The sequence below is a fragment of the Rhinopithecus bieti genome, unplaced genomic scaffold (assembly GCF_001698545.2).
Source record: "Rhinopithecus bieti isolate Rb0 unplaced genomic scaffold, ASM169854v2 scaffold_48884, whole genome shotgun sequence".
Classification (NCBI taxonomy): Eukaryota; Metazoa; Chordata; class Mammalia; order Primates; family Cercopithecidae; genus Rhinopithecus; species Rhinopithecus bieti.
In genome coordinates, this window is record NW_016819304.1 from 278,436 (window position 1) to 297,887 (window position 19,452).

The following is a 19,452-nucleotide window of genomic DNA, read 5'->3' on the forward strand; positions in this document are numbered from 1 at the left end:
CCTGTGAGCTAATAATAGTTTTATGTATTTTTTAATGGTTGGAAAAACTCAAAAGGCATGTTAAAATTATATGAAATTCAAGTTTCAATGTCCATAAGTCAAATATTTTTTGGACCAGAGCCACAGTCATTCATTTTTGTCCTGTCTGTGACTACACTCAGGCTATAGCAGCACAGTTGAGTTGTAACAGAGACTGTGTGGTCTGCAGAGCCTAAAATATTTACTATCTGGCTCGTTAGAGAAAATGTTTGCTGACCCCTGGTCCATCTTAATGCCTAGATGTGTATTTCAACCATGTCCGTACAATAGCACTTAAAGATTTTCTTCCTAGATAGGCCACACCCTTCTGAGGTACAGTGAACCCCACCCACAGGCTGAAAAAATAGACCAGTCAGATTGTGCCAGAACAGAGACTCAAGCCAGGTTTAATGATCATTGTCTAGTTTTCAGAGCCCAGAGGCTCCAAGATTTGCCAGCCTACGTGTACACAAGTGGGAGGAATGGGGTCTTGGACACGGGAGGCCTGCTTGCTTTGTCAGCAGAGCTACGAGGAAGTACAGAGGTAAGAACACACAGAAAACTGGATCCATCTGCTTTGCTCTCCCCAGCTGGGGTGTACCTTCTCCTGGCCCCTTCCTTGGGCCCCATAAATACAAAAAAAAAAAAAAAAAATCACAAATAATTACACAGACAGATTGTAGAGCCCTGTCATACTCTGTCTCCAGGGACACCTGCTTCCTGGGAGACATGTCTGGTTTATGGGTGCGGGGTAGGGTGAGAGGAGGTGGTGATCTCTCGGCCTTTTCTTATACCCACACCTGGCAGTTTTCAACACAGGGTTCTAGTGAGCTTACATATGGTGATTACTCAATTCTCCAATTAAAAAGCTACCTTTGGGTTCTATCACCTGAAACCACGGGAAGAAGCTAATCAAATCTCTTGGTAGGGCAGCCAGGTACATCTACCAGGTGTCTCAAACTCAAGGCCCAACTAGTGGATATAGTCAGGAGACAAGAGCCACAGGGCCTTTTCTCATTTCCTAAACTGGGTAGGAATTATGAAGAAAATGGCCCTCCTAGTCCTCAGGAGCTCCATCACGATGCCCCAGAAGGCCTGCTTCATTTAACGCTCACTTTAAAGATCTTCAGAGCCCTAGATGGTGCCAAGTGGGGAGACTGCAGCATGGAGATGAGATTTTCACAAATTTCCTGATGAGTCTGAGGAGGGAGTCCTGGTTCCTATAGCTCCAGTAACAAAATTCTCAGGAGTCTCTGGAATAAATCAAGACAACTTTCTTCTCCTGAGGACAGTTAACAGGAAGAGCAGCTCACAGCTGCTTAGCCCCTTGCCAGTTTCCTTCTGAGTCCTTCAATGACCTAGTTCTATCTTAATTGCTTATATATTGCTCATATATATAGTCTTTAAGGGAGGTTTCTGAGGAGTCTCCTGAGACTCAGGAGTTCTTCCTGAGAAGAACCAGGTAGCTCCTCACCACCTCTTCTTCCAAGGTCTTCAACCCATGGTTCTTCTAACTCCAGCCTGGGCAGAAAAGTGATTCAGTGCCATGGAAATGTGGGTGAAGCTTCAGGGAGTTCAGAAATTAAAATACAGGAGTGCGTATTTGAAGAGCCTGGCATGGTCACTGTCTCTTCTAAAGGGGAATACAATTGTGTGCATGAAGTTGTGCACATTGGTAGAGACCATTCTGAGAGTGGCATTAATGGGGACTACAGATTCACTGTCCTGGTGGAAGTCAAGGTGCTGGTGTGCATGCATACCTATAAGCATGCATACCTATGAGCATGCAGGTACTTGAGGGAAATGCTGCACCTCTCTCTCAGCAAAACTAGGTTACTAATAAAGGATGGACAGCAGTCTTGAGTTCCCAGGACCCAGACAAGGGGAAGATGTTGAGTCCCCTTCCCCAATCTTAATGGGAAGCTTAATAGGCCCTCCAAGCCCTTCACCCACAGGTAAATGACACCTCTTAGAACGTAAAAAGAAGTCAGAAATCTAGAGGATCTGGAGAACTTCCAATGGACCGGAAACGTGGGAGAGAAGAGACACTAAGAAAAACCATCAGAGAACATTTTCACCTTCGCCCTGCTCATCCCCCACCAAAGCTCAGAGCAGCTACTCCCAGGGCATGCAGTATAGTCAAAGGTAAAAGTTAAAGGGATCAGTCATCTCCATACTCAAAGTATTCTGCAACCTTGGATGGAATGGAATGTTGAGCTCATTCTTCTTAAGTTCCTCTGGCCTGACAATCACAACTGCAAAGACCTCTCGATGGAGGAATGGGGTGGCAGAACTCCCCTTCTGAAAGTTTAGTACTACTGATTATCTCCGCTTCAGGATTGCCTGGAATCTGTGGAGAGGGCAGAACTCTAAGCTGCACTCCAAATTGCCATTCTGGGGTACAGACCACCCAATTCCAGCCCTTCCGATGTCAAAACCCCATGCTTTGACTTTGCAGCAGAGGTGGTATCTCTGAGAGGAGCAAGACAACCTTGTCCACATAGAGGAGATATATACTGGATTTCCTCTATCGCCAAGCCTACTCTTAGCCAGCTGGGGCCAGGCTTTCCTGGACTCCTCCCCTTACACAGCAGCATATTAGGGAAAATTCATAATCCCACCTGAGCTTGATGAGGAGACTGGATGAAGAGATGGCATACATTGAGAATCAGGTAGGTCCAGCTGGATGCTACATAATAGAGGCTGATTTACCTTCATCCTTCTAGCGTGAAGTGGGCCCATGTACCATGTCTGTGGCAGGCATCCATAAAAGCTCTACCTTCAGCAGCCCCCACTCTGGCCTGACACACAGATGCTGGGAATCAAATACTAACCAAGGGTTTCACCAACCAGGGAATTAGCCTATCTGGAGTTCACCCCCCATCTACAAGTTTCGTGCCAGCACCTATGCTGTGACATGGACCCCTCAGTTCATGCTGTACCCCTCTGTGCTATTGGTCCCAGGACGAGGCACAGATACCACATCCCACATTGCTGTCATAACTAACAGGCAGCAGGCCAGGCTCCTGCAAAGATCCATCCACCCAGGGCTCATCAGGAAAGAGGAAGGCTTTAATGGAAAGTCTTACAAACAGCTTTGGGGAAGTGTTACCGATTGAGGTCTCAGCCTTTTCCTGACTTGTTTTCCAAAGGTTTTCAATTTCCCCAGCTGTGAAGTTTGACTTCCTAAACAAAGAAAATACTACAGCTTTTCCCCAGTGTGGCTCCTGTGGAAGCTCCCCCAACACACACAACATCACAGGTGTGGGTGGGCAGAGATAGAAAAAAAATTTTTTTCTAAATGTTTTTCTCTTAAGGAGCTAGGGATGACCTCATGAAAGTTTAGGGAATCTGCTCTTCCCCTCACTCCTTCCTCAATCCCATCCAACTCAGACATGCTTCTCTTCCTCTACCACACTGAGAATTGGCAGGGCTTTGGGTACGGGTGTAGCATTTGCCTGAGGATTAATATACCCCCATTTGAAAATCGTGGCAGCCACACCCTGTTTGGGGTCTTGCTCTCTGTTGTACCTGGGACCAATTCCCTTGAGGTCAGGAGGAACCCATTCCCTTGGGCAGCCAGCCCTCTCTTCCATCCCCTCATATCCTTCAGGGGTGCATTACCTCTCCTGGGGCAGAATCTCCCCACCAACCCATCCTGCTCACACCACAATGGGCGTATCAGAGAAGACCGAGCTGACTGATTCTGGATCCGACATCCTCCGTTGGCCCTTGCCTGTGGCCTCAGGCACTGGCAGGGTGTTGCCTGGCTTGAGCTTGCCGTTTTGACCCTGCCCAGGTCCAGCAGGTTCCAGGAAAGCCACCCGCCGGTCAAAACCATCATCTTTGTCCCCACCAGCCATAGGATCATGGTTGGGTGTGGTACTAAGCATGGAAGAGCTGAGGCTGTCTCCTTGATGGCTGGAAGGCTTCTCTACACCCCGGCACCAGCAGCGGCAAGGGGTGAGGTATAGGTATATGAGGACCAGGACCACACTAAGGATACAGCCCACTAGGGTGGTATAGGCTGTGTTGAGGGTGTCATGGTGTCCGTGCAAGGTGAAATTGTGCACTTTCAATTCCACAGACAGTGTCTCATTGAAAGTCTCTCCCATGGCATAGCAGGTATACACACCACCGTCCTCGACCTGCACCTGCTGGAAAAGAAGACTGCCATCCTTAGACACACTCACCGTGCCATTGGTCACCTCATCTAGCACCCGTTCATTACTTGGTGTCACCCACACCTTGGTCATCCCTTGCTGCTTGGTGTCACACTTGATGATCAAGGTGTCACCCAGGTGGGCCTCCCAGGCACGCTCCTTGTACTCGCCACAGTTGAGGAAACTCAGGTTGAAGACATTGTGCAGCTTCTTGGAGTTCATGCAGTACAGATCCTCTTGAAAGTCCATCACGGAGCTCAGCTGCCGATACTGCCAGTGTGAAAAAAGCTGGTAGAGCTCACAGTCGCAGTTCAGGGGGTTGTTATGTAGGTAGAGCCCATTCTTGATCCAGGCCGGCAGCTTCTGCAGGTCAGGCAGTGGCAAGTTCTTCAGCTTGTTAGAAGAGAGATCCAGGAGCGTTAGTTTGGGTAGCTTGGCTCCTTCCTTGACCAGTTCCAGAGGGAAGCGAGAGATCTGGTTCTGGCTCAAGTAGAGTTTCTGCAGCTGGGCCATGTCGTCGAAGGCGCACCGGTCCACCGCCATGATGTGGTTATTGTAGAGCAGCAGCACCTCCAGTACTTGGAGGTCACTGAACAGGAACTCATCCAGTGTACGCAGCTGGTTGGAGGAGAGGTCCAGGTAGCGCAGGTTGGGTACCGGGGAAAAGGCCTCAGAGGAGATGAAGTTCAGGTGGTTGTGGCTCAGCAGCAGGGAGTGCAGTTGAGTCAGGCGCGTGGGGGTCCACTCGGCCCGCAGGCGGCTCAGGTTGTTGTGGCTGAGGTCCAGTAGTGCTGTGTAACTGGGCAAGGAATGGGGCACATTGGGCAGCTGCTGCTTGGAGCAGCTGAGGATGTTGCTGGCGCACAAGCAGGCGGCAGGACAGCTAACCACGGCTCGGCCAGCTCTGGCTACCTCAAAAAGCAGCAGGGACAAGGACGGCAGCAGGAGCCAGAGGCCTCTCGGGTCACGGTGCGGGTGCATAGTGTCACTGGAGTAGGCGAGGAAGGCCACAAGGAAGATCTGGGAGGAGGTCACCCGGGCATGTTCTGGTGGGGTACAGAAGGGTCACTTGAGAGAAAGAGGATGGGTTTGTGGTCACCAAGGACTCCAGAGGAAAGGACACCCTCTCCCACTTCCCCTCCCACCCTTACTTCCACCCTCTGTGGGCTAGGAAAGAAAGAGATGCTGGGTAGTTTCCAGGCACTGTGCGGGCAGTGGGATGTAAATGTCGGCCCAAAAGGAGGTGGCCCGAGGGCCTACTGGGTTGGGGTTACAGGGGTGCAGGCTGCAGGTATGTACAGGATGGAAGGGACTGCTGGGAGTCACAGGGATGGCACGGCAAGGTTTGGAGGTGGGGTCGGCGTGCCTTTTGGGAGGAGCTGAGGGAAGGTCAACAGGGCACCGGGCTGGGTAGGACGCGTCCGGTCGGGGTTGAGGGTCCCCAGGCCTCTAGGGGCGGGCTCCCCCCGGGACCTCCGGTCACTGCACCTGCTCGGCGAGGACGTGTCTCAGCCCATGGCCGATCCGGGAGCTCCGTCGCGGCCTCCCCCGGCGGCGCCTCACCGGCTGGCCTGTCACTGCGCCCGCCTTACGCAGGGGCCCGCGCCCGGCACCGTCGCCTCCCGGGGACTTGCGGGGCCCCGCTCCGCTCCGCTCACCCCGCCACCGCCTCGTCCGCTGAGCCCGCCGGAGCCCACTGACCGCGGCCGCTGCCTCCAGGTCCGCAGGCCTTAGCCGCGGATCGGTTGCGGGGCTAGAGGCGCTTGCGTCGACGCGGAGGAGCGCGTGGGGCAGCGGAGCACCGCGCTGCGCGCCCGTCGCCGCGCCGGGAGTCCTCGGGGCGCGTGGCGCGCGGCGGGGCGGGGCGCACGTGCGTGTGTTTGTGTCGGAGCCGGCCGGGCGGACGCGCGCGGGGTCGTTCCCTCAAAAAGAGAGCTCGGGACGCTTAACTAAAGACGAAAATTGGCAGGAAGTGCGGCACTGGCCCCTTAGGGTCCGCTATAACTTCCTCCATCCCCATTCTCCCATCCCCCATTCCCCAGCACCCTTCTCGCTACACGGACCCGCTCGCAGGAAAAGTCTAAAATGAATCGCTGCACAAGAGGTGTCACATGTCTTTTAATTTCGCAAATTAAAGAAATCTGGCTCAGCTCCCGCCTGCCAATGTTGGCGGGAAATTCATTAGTCACATTCTGAGGTTCCCCTTCCCTTCTCTCTGCAGTGGTGGGGTCTCAAAATTTGGGGGAAGTGTCCCCCCTACCCACCCCGTCTTGATGCTGCTAGTTCATGACCCTTGAGGAACCACTGAAGGGCACAGCTCCTTAGCCTGCAAGCAAGCTGCGCAGGAGTGGGGGGAAAGGGGGTGTTTGGTGAGCCCAGGCCCTAGAACACCCCTTTATAGACACCTCATGCACGTCTCACCACTCCACCTGCTACACACACACACACAGACTGCATACAAGTCAGGGACAATTTCCATTCCTGGAAACTCTGAAACCCTTCGCAGCCTGGAGGAAGTCATTCAGCCCTTAGGTCTGGCCACTTGCCTTCTTCCTAAGCCAGTGCCAGCTCCCCACTCCCCTTATGGAGCAATTCCAACATAGTTTCTCTGTTACCTAATGCTCAAGATGAAGGCCAGTGGTGGAGGTGGAGGGGTGTCTTCTTTAGGGTGGCCCCTGAAACAACAAGAAGCTGTTACTAGTGTATGTTGTTTGGGTTTGGGGGTGAGGAAAGAGAGATGCAGGAAGAGCCTAGACCTTATCATTCAAGATGTTAGCTGTTCTTGAGATGGTGGACCGTAAGCTAGAAATTACCTTTTTATTCTCTCCAGTCTCTTACAACAGCAAGATCAAGACAGAAATTAATGTCTCAATAGATTAGCTTGCTTAGAGTTTTAAAAAGAAAGAATTTGTATCTGTCACATGTTTTACCATGAATTTTAGTGAATATATTATCTCTTCAAGGAGTATTAGCATGTTAACCTTTCGCATAGTGTGAAAAGGGCTTTCTGCCAGGTGCAGTGGCTCACACCTGTAATCCCAGCACTTTGGGAGGCTGAGGCAGGAGGACTGCTTGAGCCCAGGAGTTGAGAGCAGCCTGGGCAACATGGTGAGGCTCTGTCTCTTAAAAAAAAAAAAAAAAAAAATTAGGCATGGTGGCACGCACCTGTGGTGCCCACTACTTGAGAGGCTGAGGCAGGAAGATCACTTGAGCCCTGGACGTCAAGGCGGCAGTAAGCCATGTTTGTGTCACTGCATTCCAACCTGGGTGACAGAGCAAGACCTTGTCTCAAAAAAAAAAAAAAGAAAGAAAAGAGAAAGGTCTTTCTGTTCCTGTTCATTTCAGGCATCACTGAAAAGATGAGGAGGGTAATCTTTTTGGAGGACAAGGAGTGAAGAATCTTGAAATCACATTGTATCAGTTATCTATTGCTGTATAATCACATTACCCCAAAACTTAGTGACTTCCTACAACAATATACATTTATTGCCTTTCACAGTGTCTGTTGGTCAGAGATTCAAGAGCAGTTTGGTGGACAGTTCTGGCTTGGCAGTTTCTCATGCAGTTGTACGTTAGAGGGAGCTACTATCATTAGAAGGCTTCACTGGGGCCATAGAGGCTCACTTAATTTCGTGTGGCTGGCTGTTAGCAGGAAACCTCTATTCCTCTCCATAAAGGTCTTTCCACAAGATGGCTTGAGTATCCTCACAACACAGTAGATGACTTCCCTCAGAGCAAGAGATCCAAGAGATAGCAAGACAGATGTCACAGTTATCTGGCTCTTTGAAGTGATGGGTATCACCTCCACTTTGGTCACATACGCAATCCCTGATTCAATATGGAAGAACTACACAAGGGTACAAATACCAAGAAAAGAGGATCATTGGGACCATCTTGGAGGCTGGCTATCACACACATCATCTCTGAAATTACATCTGTTTTTTAATTTTGAAAATTTTCAAACATACACAAAAGTAGAGAAAATAGTACAATGAACTCCCATATACCCATCACCCATTTCAATAATTACTAAAGAAATATCATCATTTTGTTTTGTACAAATATTCCTGAGAAACACATGCACCTCCCACCCCACCCCTCATCTCCACATTGCATGCTTTTCACCCCAGTGTTGTTCCAGGCTCCCTCCTCTCCCTTTCCTCTTTTTTCTTTTTCTTTTTCTTTTTTTTTTCTTTTTTTTTTTGACAGAGTTTCTCTGTTGTCACCCAGGCTGGAGTTCCGTGGTGAGGTTGGCAGTGAGATTGGCTCACTGCAACCTCCGTCTCCTGGGTTCAAGCAATTCTCTTGCCTCAGCCTCCCAAGTAGCTGGGATTACACGTGCCCGCTACCATGCCCAGCTAATTTTTATATTTTTAGTAGAGACAGGGTTTCACCATGTTGGCCAGGTTGGTCTGGAACTCCTGACCTCAGGTGATTTGCCCTCCTCAGCCTCCTAAAGTGCTGGAATTACATGTGTAAGCCATCATTCCCAGCCTCCCTTTCCTCTTTCTGCTATGTTCAAGGTGTGGGAGAGAGACAGATACAAAAAAAGAAGCAGGCCCCTTATGATGGATACCAGTTTCAAGAGTGGGTGTCTACAATTTGGAAGGGTCATTACAGATATGTTGCTCAATCACTTTTTTCAGCTAATCTGTATCCTTTTAAAAGTAATCATTTTGGCCAGGTGCGGTAGCTCACCCCTGTAATCCCAGCACTCTGGGAGGCTGAGGCAGGCAGATCACATGAAGCAGGAGTTCAAGACCAGCCTGGCCAACATGGCAAAACTCCATCTCTACTAAAAATACAAAAATTAGTCCGGCGTGGTGGCACACGCCTGTAGTCCCAGCTACTCGGGTAGCTGAGGCATGAGAATCACTTGAACCTGGGAGGTGGAGGTTCCAGTGAGCCAAGATCATGCCACTGCACTCCAGCCTGGGCGACAGAGTGAGACTCTGTCAGAAAATAAATAAATAAATAGCCATATCTTTTAAAAATGTTAATGTGCAGACAAATCAGCAGAGTATCTTATAATCACGGAGATTCTAAATCACCAGGACTGGGGTGTGGCCTGAGATTCTGCTTTTCCAACAAGCCAACAAGATGATGCCAATGCTTCTTTGAGACCACACTTTAAGTAGCAGGAATCTAGAGTTGTGCTGCCTAATTGGTAGCCAGCAGCCATTTGTGGCTACTTAAATTAATTAAAATTAGCTATAAATCACTTCTTCAGTTTCCCTAGCCACATTTCAAATGCTTATGGCCATATGTGGCCAGCTACCCTATTGAACAAGGTATTGTCACAGGAAGTTTCATGATGGCACTGGTTTAGATAATTGACTCATAATAACTTTCCCACAGCTGCTTTTTAGACCAGAACAACTATTAATTCACAACAAAAGAAGACCTGGGCAAGATAAATAGCAACAGGTTATTTAGTGAGTATGTATTTCCACTTCCTGAAATGGACCAACTCAGTATTCCTAAATACAATTTGAGAGGTTGTTTGGTTAGCTTAGCACTTGAGCAAAAGCAAATGGATATGTGTCCCAGTTTATGAGACTGGATGAATTCCTTTTCTCCACACTACAAGAATTTTTTGCTTTCTTAATAGCTAATATTGGCCATTAGAATCAGAGTGGAGAAGGCTGGTAGCGGTGGCTTATGCCTGTGATCCCAGCATTTTAGGAGGCCAAGGCAGGTGGATCACTCAAGCTCAGGAGTTCAAGACCAGCCTGGGCAACATGGAGAAACCCATCTCTACTTAAAATACAAAAATTAGCCAGGCATGGTGGCATGCTTCTGTAGTCCCAGCTACTTGGGAGGCTAAGGTGGGAAGATGGCTTGAGCCCAGGAGGCAGAGGTTGCAGCAAGCCAAGATCGAACCACTGCACTCCAGCCTGGGCAACAAAGCCAGACCCTGTATCCAAAAAAAAAAAAAAAAAAAGAAAGAAAGAACAAAGAATTAGAACGGACAACGCCGAGGGAAGACACCTTATTAAGAAGCTATCTTTTGACTGGGTGCAGTGGCTCACACCTGTAATCCCAGCACTTTGGGAGGCCAAGGAGGACGGATCGCTTGAGGCCAGGAGTTTGAGACCAGCCTGGCCAACATGACGAAACCCTGTCTCTACTAAAAATACAAAAATTAGCCTGGCGTGGTGGCACACCTGTAATCCCAGCTACTCGGGAGGCTGAGGCACGAGAATTGCTTGAACCTGGGAGGAAGAGGTTTCAGTGAGCCAAAATCATGTCACTGCACTCCAGCGTGGGCAACAGAGCAAGCCTCTTGTCTCCAAAAAAATTTAAAAATTTAAATATTTTAAGTATTCTTGTATTTTGTGGAGATCTCAATAGTGTTACTCATAATCAGCAACTTTGTATTTTTTGGGATGTCTCCAAGAAGAGGGGGGCCTCTAAAAATTAGGCTATTTTGGGGGTGGGTAGCAATAAAGATGAGTCTTCTGTTATGAATTGCTTAAATGGCTAACATTTTAGCCCTCCCCACTGAGTTGAGGCCCCCCCGCCTTTTTTTTTTTTTTTTGTGACAAAGTCTTGCTCTGTCTCCAGGCTGGAGTGCAGTGGTGCGATCTCGGCTCATTGCAACCTCCGCCTCCTGGGTTCAAGCAATTCTCCTGCCTCAGCCTCCCAAGTAGCTGGGACTACAGGCGCATGCCACCATGCCCAGCCAATTTTTTGTATTTTTAGTACAGACGGGGTTTCACCATGTTGGCTAGTGTTGTCTTGATCTCCTGACCTCGTGGGCCTCCCAAAGTGCTGGGATTACAGGCATGAGCCACCGCGCCTGGCCGGGTTGAGCCCTTTCTATATCTAGCAGTTCACTCATGGTTCCATGTTCAGTTTGTTCCTGAAAGTGCTCACTCTTGAGGATTCCTTTTGCCATCCTCCTGGCCGCACCTCCATAAACCATCAACCATTTCACTGACGTTTTAACCTTTTAGAATGCTCACACATTGATTTACTCAATGTCCAGGAGGCAAATACTCCCTCTGTTTAGACAACCGGCATCGCAGCCTCTTTTTCCAGTCTTTTCTCTTTCCACCTCAACCTTGCACACTTTCCGGAAGCTCCACTTGATCTGCAGAAACCACAAGAATGTGCATACCAACTAGGGGCGGCTGAGGGCTCACTGATGTGGGTGGAGGCATGCCATGGACACCTATCAATGTCCTGGGCTCTTCAGGTTTGTCAAACAAATCTGAAGGCATCTGCTTCATCTATAGCTTATGCACTACAGTCAGGACTATCCTGCCACCAAAGTGGTGATCATTCTAGATGACTAAGTCATGAACATTCTCTTGACTTTTAACATGTATGGACATCTCAAAATAGCTCTGCACTGAGTCATCAGATAGATGTGTCTTTGAAGTATGGCTGAAAAATAAATTCATGGTTCAAAATGTTATTTTAGCCCTTAGGGATGGAATTCACCACCACAGTCCACCTACAGCTGACCTGATATCCCAAAGATGGAAGACTATAGTTCCAAGGTCTTGCTACGACTAAGACTACCTTGGACCTTCTGCCATGGGGGCCTAGATAACCAGGAAGTCCTCCAAAAGGAATCTTATATTTTTTTCATTAAGAAGTTTTGTCATAAGTCTGAAAATATTTTCTTTTCCTGTACATGCAACCCTCTCTTTTGATTTCTAAAGGCTCTATATCTAAAATTAAATCCTAGCTAATGTTGAAACTTGTAAACTAATTTTCATATATGAATTTTTCTTTTTCTTTTTTTTTTTTTTTTTGAGGCAAAGTCTCACTCTGTCAGGTTGGAGTGCAGTTGTTGTGATCACAGTTCACTGCAGCCTTGACCTCCTGGGCTCAGGTAATCTTCCCACCCCTACCTCCCAAAGAATTGGGACCACAGGCATGTGTCACCACACCTGGCTAATTTTTAATCTTTTTGTAGAGACGAGGTTTCACCATATTGGCCAGGCTGGTCTCAAACTCCTGGGCTCAAGTGATCTGCCTGCCTCGGCCTCCCAAAGTGCTGAAATTATAGGCGTGAGCCACTGTGCCTGGCCCATATATAAATCTTGGACTAGTTTGTCTTATATTTGGAAAGTTAATATTCCAGTTTAGGAAGTTAGCACTTTTATGATTTGGGAAAGGATTATAGTTAAATTCAATGTTCAGCTTATAGTTAAAAGTTTCTTTCCATGATCTGCAGCCATTTGATTACTATTTGAGTTTATAGATCTGTCTCCTCTAATCATGCTTTCTGAGCCCATACCTACTCATTTGTCTTTGAAGTTTCTACTCTTCAACCACTTATAGCATTCTTAACAGAGTCTCAGAGTAATCACAGTACTAGCTCATCTAGCTCTTACCTATAATGAGAGAACTTTAGACTACCTGCCTGTGCTGGAAGAAGCCATAGCAGTCAAGTTCACAAGCTGGTTCATGGCAGAACTGAGTTAGAAGCCTAGAGAAAGAGTGTAGCTTTGTGGTTAAGGGAGTAGTCTCTGGAGCTAGGCTCCTTGGGATCCTATCTTGGCTCTGCCACTCACTGTGTGACTTGAGCTAGTTACTTAACCTATAAAATGGGGATAATAAGAATACTTGCCTAATGGGGTTGTTGTGAGGACTTACTGAGTTCCGGCATCTAGGAGATACTCGAACACCAAGCAGGCTCCCTATAAATGTGAAGAGGTAGGAGTGGGTTGTCTCCTGCATCCTTGGTCAAGGTTCTTTTCAATGCATCATAACATTTTCAAGGCAGATAGAACTGAGGAAAAGTTCTGTCTGTAGTCTGTGCTCTCCAGAGCCTGCCTTCTAGGGCTCCAGGCCAAGGTGATAGGCAGAGCTAAGTACTCAGTGTTGATGAATGGGGAGCTAGGATTAGGAAGTCATTAGGAAGCCACGGTAGGGGCTGAAGGAGTGAGGAGGACTCAGGATCAGTAACGGAGCAGTCAGTTCCTGTGAGGGCACACAACAGACCAGCAGGAAGGGCAAGGTCTCACTCCCCAGAGCAGGCAGCAGTTCCTTTAAAATCACAGGCAAAGGTGCTCCGGCTGTACTTAGTTTGGGTCAGACCATAGCTGGAGTCTCAAGTTCAGCTCTGGGCAGCTCATTTACAGTCTGGAGCACAGCCAGAGGTAGTTGATGGAGTGGTACACAGTCTAGTAATCATTCATATGCATTCACTCACACACATCTGTTGAGCCCCTAGGGCAGAGCACTGTGTTACGTGCCTGTGGTGAGGCTGGGTGAAGCAGGATGCAAATATGCTTTAGAAATAGTTTCTTCCCTCCAGGACTTAGAAGGTAAGATATGTGAATTCTACACAGTTTAGCAAATATCTGTCAATTGCTTATTATGTTAAGGACTGTATGTAGGTTATGTACTTTGTGGCCAATAGAAAGAGAATTGGACTGAGTGTCAAGAAAGCTGGATTCCAGTCTCACCCCTTGTATTAGGACATTCTTCTCTTGCTATAAAGAAATACCTGAGACTGGATAATTTGTAAATAAAATGTTCAATTGACTCACTGTTGTGCAGGCTGTACAGGAAGCACAGCAGCATCTGCTTCCGGGGAGGCCTCAGGGAGCGTTTACTCATGGAGCAGGCACTTCCCATGGTGAAAGCAGGGGCAAGGGGTTGGGGAAGGTGACCCACACTTTTAAATGACCAGATCTCATGAGAAGTCATTATCACAAAGATAGCACCAGGCCATGTGGGATCTGTCCTGATGATCCAACTTCTAGCATTGAGGATGACAATTCAACATGAGATTTGGGTGGGTACAAATATCCAAACTGTATGACCCCTGTCATCATCTGGCTGTGTGACTGTGGACAAGTTAGAGTGGGGCTCAGTTTTCTCACATATAAAATGGAAGTTATAATACCTGCCCTATTAAAAGTACAAATTCTAGAGCTCCTGACCAACTGAATTGGAATCTTCATGGGAGGAGCCTGGGAAGCGTTTTGAGCCTCAGGACACTTGGGAAACACCACCTTCAGGGCCATGTTCTCCATATTTAGGCCTCAAACTGTCTATATCAGAATCTCCAAGGAACTTAAAAAGAGGATTCCAAGGCCCACCCCAGACTTTCCTAGAACTCTGGAGATGGTGGCCTGAGAATCTGTATTTAAGGTTTTTTTTTTTTTTTTTTTGAGACGGAGTCTCCCTCTGTCGCCCAGGCTGGAGTGTAGTGGCGTGGCGCAATCTCGGCTCACTGCAAGCTCCGCCTCCTGGGTTCATGCTGTTCTCCTGCCTCAGCCTCCCGAGCTGGGACCACAGGTGCCAACCACCACGCCTGGTTAATTTTTTGTATTTTTAGTAGAGACTGGGTTTCACCATATTAGCCAGGATAGTCTCGATCTCCTGACCTCGTGATCCGCCCGCCTCGGCCTCCCAAAGTGCTGGGATTACAGGCGTCAGCCACCACGCCCAGCCTAAAGTGATTCTTTATACCTCCAACTTTAAGCACCACTATTATAGAATTTTGGTGAGGATTAAATGAGAACAGATGTGAACACTTTGATAGCTCATATATGAGAGATGACCAAGCAACGGGAGATTTTTACTTTGGGAGGAAGCCATCATAACCATTTCTGAAAGTTGAAGCATTGTGCATTAGTCGGAATCTTTGGAACTGCAAAGAAGAATGATACCTAACAGGCTTTAGGAAGAAAGGTTTACTGCAGGACCCCACAGGGTAGCTGGTGAGTCGCCTTATTAGCTGTAGTCACTGTGGTCCCAGTGCTTCCAAGATGTGGAGAACTGAACTCGTGTTTTGAAATGGCAGAAAGAGGCCCATAACCAAAAGTCATCCACCTTCTTTCATTTCCATCAGGGTGTTTACTTACTCAAAAAAGAGGCTTTGAATGAGTCAAATTGCCACCACCTAATATTGAGCACTCTTTTAGGGCAGAATTCTTATCAAACCCTTTCCTCTGGCCTCCTGTATCCCCCACCCATACAAGGCTAACTTCAGTAGGTGGACTAATCCCCATTCCATCATCTGTGGTAAGAGTAGCAGTTAGTTTTGCTCAACGCCTTGGGGATCTGCTTTCTTCAGAAAAGTAAGCAGGGAATATATTAAAAAGAAAGCATTTTGAGGCCTGTTTATCTAGTATAGATTTTCATAGAAAGAGGGAATAAATGAACTATGATTCTAAAATTTGGTAATACACATCTCTTTGTGAAACCCATGGATTCCCTCCCCGAAGCACATAGGCAAGGCACACCCAGTTTTTTGCACATTTCTTGGGGGCATGGACTTTATAAAGCCCATCCACGGACACCTAGGTTGAGAATCTGTGCTCTTCTGGGCCTTTAAAGGGCAGAACTATACTACTGGGTGGAAGTGTCAGAGACTCAGATTTCCTTTGCATGTACAGACACATCTTCTGACATTTCAATTGTCCAATAAGGAATCTTTTCAATCTTGAGGTAGTGAACTCCCATCACAGGAAGCACTCAAGTAGGAGCTGGATGACGACTTTGCACAGATGTCCATTCATTTATTTATTATTACTATTTTTATTTTTGAGACAGAGTATCACTCTATCGCCCAGTCTGGAGTGCAGTTTCCTATGTGTCTATCTTTGGGGTTTTGTTTGTTTGTTTGTTTGAGACAGTCTTGCTCTGTCGCCGAGGCTGGAGTGCAGTAGCACAATCTCAGCTCACTACAAACTCCACCTCCTGGGTTCAGGCAATTCTCATGCCTCAGCCTCCTGAGTAGCTGGGATTACAGGCACATGCCACCATGCCCAGCTCATTTTTGTATTTTTAGTAGAGATAGGGTTTCCCCATGTTGGCCAGGCTGGTCTTGAACTCCTGGCCTCAGGTAATCCACCTGCCTCAGCTTCCCAAAATATTGGGATTACAGGCATGAGCCACTGCACCCAGCCTATGTGTCTATCTTTGTATTCCACTTTTCTATTATACATGTATAGGAGTTATTGCTATATGTGAATGGGGGTGTGTGATTGAATGAATGAACAAACAGGCTGGGTGTGGTGGCTCACACCTGTAATCGCAGCACTTTGGGAGGCCAATGCAGGTGGATCACTTGAGTCCAGGAGTTGGAGACCAGCCTGGCCAACATGACGAAACCCTGTCTCTACTAAAAATACAAAAAAGAAAAGAAAAGAAAAGAAAAAATTAGCCAGGTGTGGTGGCCCACATCAGTACCAGCTACCTGGGAGACTGAGGTACAAGAATCACTTGAACCCAGGAGGTGGACGTTGCAGTGAGCTGAGATTGCACCACTGCACTCCAGCCTGGGCAACAAAGCAAGAGTCCATTTCAAACAAACAAAACCTCCAAAGATGGACACATAGGAAACTGTTTCTGTCCTTAAGTGCTGTGGTGTGGTGAAGGAAACCAAGATGGCCAAAATGCATGGTGGCAGGTAATATAAGAGCCCATGTGTAAAGAGCTTAGGAAGACAGAGAAGAGAAGGGAGCAAGCTTGTGGAGGAGTCCTGCATAGGGCCAAAGGTTGACCAAATGACCACTTCCAACTCTAGTGCCCCATGCAGCAGTGGGGCCAAGGGGTAGCTGGGGGCACGAGGTGGACTTTAGCCATGCCAGTCCAAACAGATGCATGATCTATATTTTTTTAAAAAATGTACTTGATACACAAATACAGCTTCAGGAGGAGTCTTCCAGCTCCCCCCACCTCCTCCTGCCTTCTGCCTTTCAACCACATGACAGCTTCTTAGACTGTCCTATATGGGCATTCTAGACTGCTACTGATCTCTTTGTTTGGTTTGGGTTTTAGAGACAGGGTCTCACTATGTTGTCCAGACCAGACTCGAGCTCCTAGGCTCAAGTGATCCTCCCGCTTCAACCTCCTGAGTCTGGGGCTATATAGGCATGCTCTACTATGCCAGGTCTATATTTCATGAAGTTATCAAATAACGGCCTGAGGCTTTCCTAGACATTGTTATTTGAATGGAGCACCATCAGTCTACTGTTTGGGCTGGAAAACCAGGGACTGCTGGTGAGAATGTGCTGGTGAAGATTAGGAAGGGGGCAGGTAGGAGTGCATTTGAGCATGGAGTGGCTGTCCCAAACCTGGAGTCATCTCCCCATGATTGTTCTAACAACTTTGAGGGTTGAAAGCATTTCCTTCCCTGCAGGTTTTCCTCGTTTTCTTTGCCTGCTTCCACAGACAGTACACCCGCCCTTTCTCCCTCCCACCAAGGTCACCACTCAGCAGGCTTTGATCAATGTCATCTTTTTTGAAAGTCGCCTTGGAAAAAGGCAATTTGACTGCAGTGAGGCAGAACAGGGAGCTGAACACCAGCCGCCCTTTATTGACCACAGCCCAACCCCAAGAACAAAATGAAGAGGAGTGCTGTGCTGCCCTGGGCCCCTGGTGATCTCAGGACCGCCTCTCCCAAGAGCTCTGTGCATGGTAGAGAAGCCTATAGCACTGGGTCTTGGGGTCTAGGTCTCCTCCTCCCTTTCTGTCCCTCTTCCCAGCCCTTTGTCTTCTGCTACTTGTTTCCTGGCGGGTAACTAAAGGTCCCTGAGAACCCCCATGGCTCTGGGGGCAGGAGCCCTCTCCACTGTGCAAGCAGTGGGCTGCTGATTAGCGCAGGGAATAAATAACAGCAAGCTAATTATCTCCCTGATTGCGGCTTGCCTCACTAACACGGCTGGGCTGGAGTGGAGATGAGGCAGTTGAAACTATTCCAAGCATGCTTCTGGGTTCAGGGAAATTTCCATACGTTTCCAGCCTGGAGACACTTTCCCTTCCCAGATGCTCTGGAGTTCTAAGTGGAGATGTTCCCACTCCTGCTTCACCTAGGAATTGAGAGACTCACCCCAGACAGACTGTTTGTGTCTGTCCCTAGTGGGTGATGGGAGCTGGCTTCTCAGAGAAGCAGGGAAAGGCTTTCAGGGAGGACAGGGGATGGCCAAGGGCATGGAGAGATGAATCCTCAGGGACCACATACTCCAGCACTTAGCTGCCTAATTACATCTGCTACTCCAACTCCTTGAACTGAGTGCTTCCTATCAGGCCTGCAAGCAAGAGTAGAAAGTACAAAGAGCACTGGAGAGCACTGGTCCGGGACTCTAGTCCTACGGTGACTGCCTCTGTGACTTTGGACACAGTCCTTAATCACTCAGGTCCTCCATTCCCTCTTTATGAAACGAGAGAGTTAGGCATCATGACCTTGGAGCTTTGCCCAGCTCTAGAAACAGGTCTAGAGTCAGCTTTGTGACTCTAGCTCTGAAACTGGACTGTACTGTTCTCTTGGAGTCCCAGGCTTGGAAAGCATCCGACACCTCTTGTGGCCACGTCTTCAGGTTTTCCTTTCCCCCATATTATTGCATTGTTTCCCATCTTCCCTTGCACTTTACCTGACTTCTCTACTCTCTTGGTCTTGAAAACGTGTCTTGCCTGGAGGGAGAAGGGTGAAGGACATCCTCTTCAGGAAGATGTTAATTTCCAGGAGCCTGGGCCATGCTAAATTGCTGAACAAGTAATTATTAGCCTATGAAAAGACAAGATGTGGAGGTGTCTTTTCCTGGGAGTGGTAACTATTGCTGGTCTACTGAGTATAGAGGAAGAAATCTACTTGCCTCCTAGGCATTTTGGCCCATCCCGACTATGGGCCCTGCCACGTCAGTTGCAGAGTTCACTTGTAGGAAATTGAAGGGCTGTCTCCATTTGCTGGTGAGACTCATCTCTACAGGGTGGGTAAGCCGTCTTCTGCTGGAGGTCAGATGTTAGACAAACCAGATATTTTCATCTGATAAAGATGAATCTATGAAAAAGCAAACCTAGAAAACCCTTAGGAAAGGGAAAGGGAGAAAAGAGAGGGCTAATATTATACTTGGGCTAAAGAGGAAAATACTGCATGTGGAAAGATAGGGTAACAACTTCTCAAAGTACTAAATTCATGCTACCTGGTCTGATCTGATGGGAAGAGATCTCATGTAAGAATCAGAAGGTCACATTCAACATTACGCTTTGTAACTTCTAAAGGGTAAACTTGGACAATTCATTTACTTTTTGCATTGGTTAGGGTGAGCTGGCTGATGTGATGAATAACCCCCAAGTCTCTGACTTACCTCAATGGAAATTAACGTCTCCCTCGAATAACAGTTTAATGAAGGTTTTCACTTGATGGCTTCCCATCGGATGAGACTCAGAACGATCCACCTTGTGGCTCTGGTCACTGTTACAGGTTTTGGAATCCTCTACTGGAGGATTCTGTATTCCCTGTTTCCAGTCAGAAGATGGGGTAGAGACAGGAAGCATGCAGGATTGTGTGGAAGGT

At 47.9% G+C, this 19,452-nt stretch overlaps 1 protein-coding gene across 2 annotated transcripts; it reads right to left on the minus strand.

Annotated features, from left to right (window-relative positions):
• Positions 1 to 399: 399 nt before the first annotated feature.
• Positions 400 to 6,005, minus strand: AMIGO1 (adhesion molecule with Ig like domain 1). 2 transcript variants are annotated; one of them, XM_017858801.1, is made up of 2 exons: positions 5,670 to 6,005; positions 400 to 5,249 (listed from the first exon to the last, which is right to left on the minus strand). In XM_017858801.1, exon 2 carries the CDS (start codon positions 5,160 to 5,162, stop codon positions 3,681 to 3,683), a length of 1,482 nt encoding a protein of 493 aa, XP_017714290.1. In that variant the 5' UTR covers positions 5,163 to 5,249; positions 5,670 to 6,005; the 3' UTR covers positions 400 to 3,680. The 2 variants fall into 2 exon arrangements, with proteins under 2 accessions (XP_017714290.1, XP_017714291.1); XM_017858802.1 differs by having other exon boundaries at positions 400 to 5,227; positions 5,670 to 5,938.
• Positions 6,006 to 19,452: the final 13,447 nt, after the last annotated feature.

What these genes read in the sequence shown, in the direction of transcription:
- AMIGO1 (XM_017858801.1), bottom strand. Translation starts at nt 5,162, where the DNA reads ATGCACCCGCACCGTGACCCGAGAGGCCTCTGGCTCCTGCTGCCGTCC.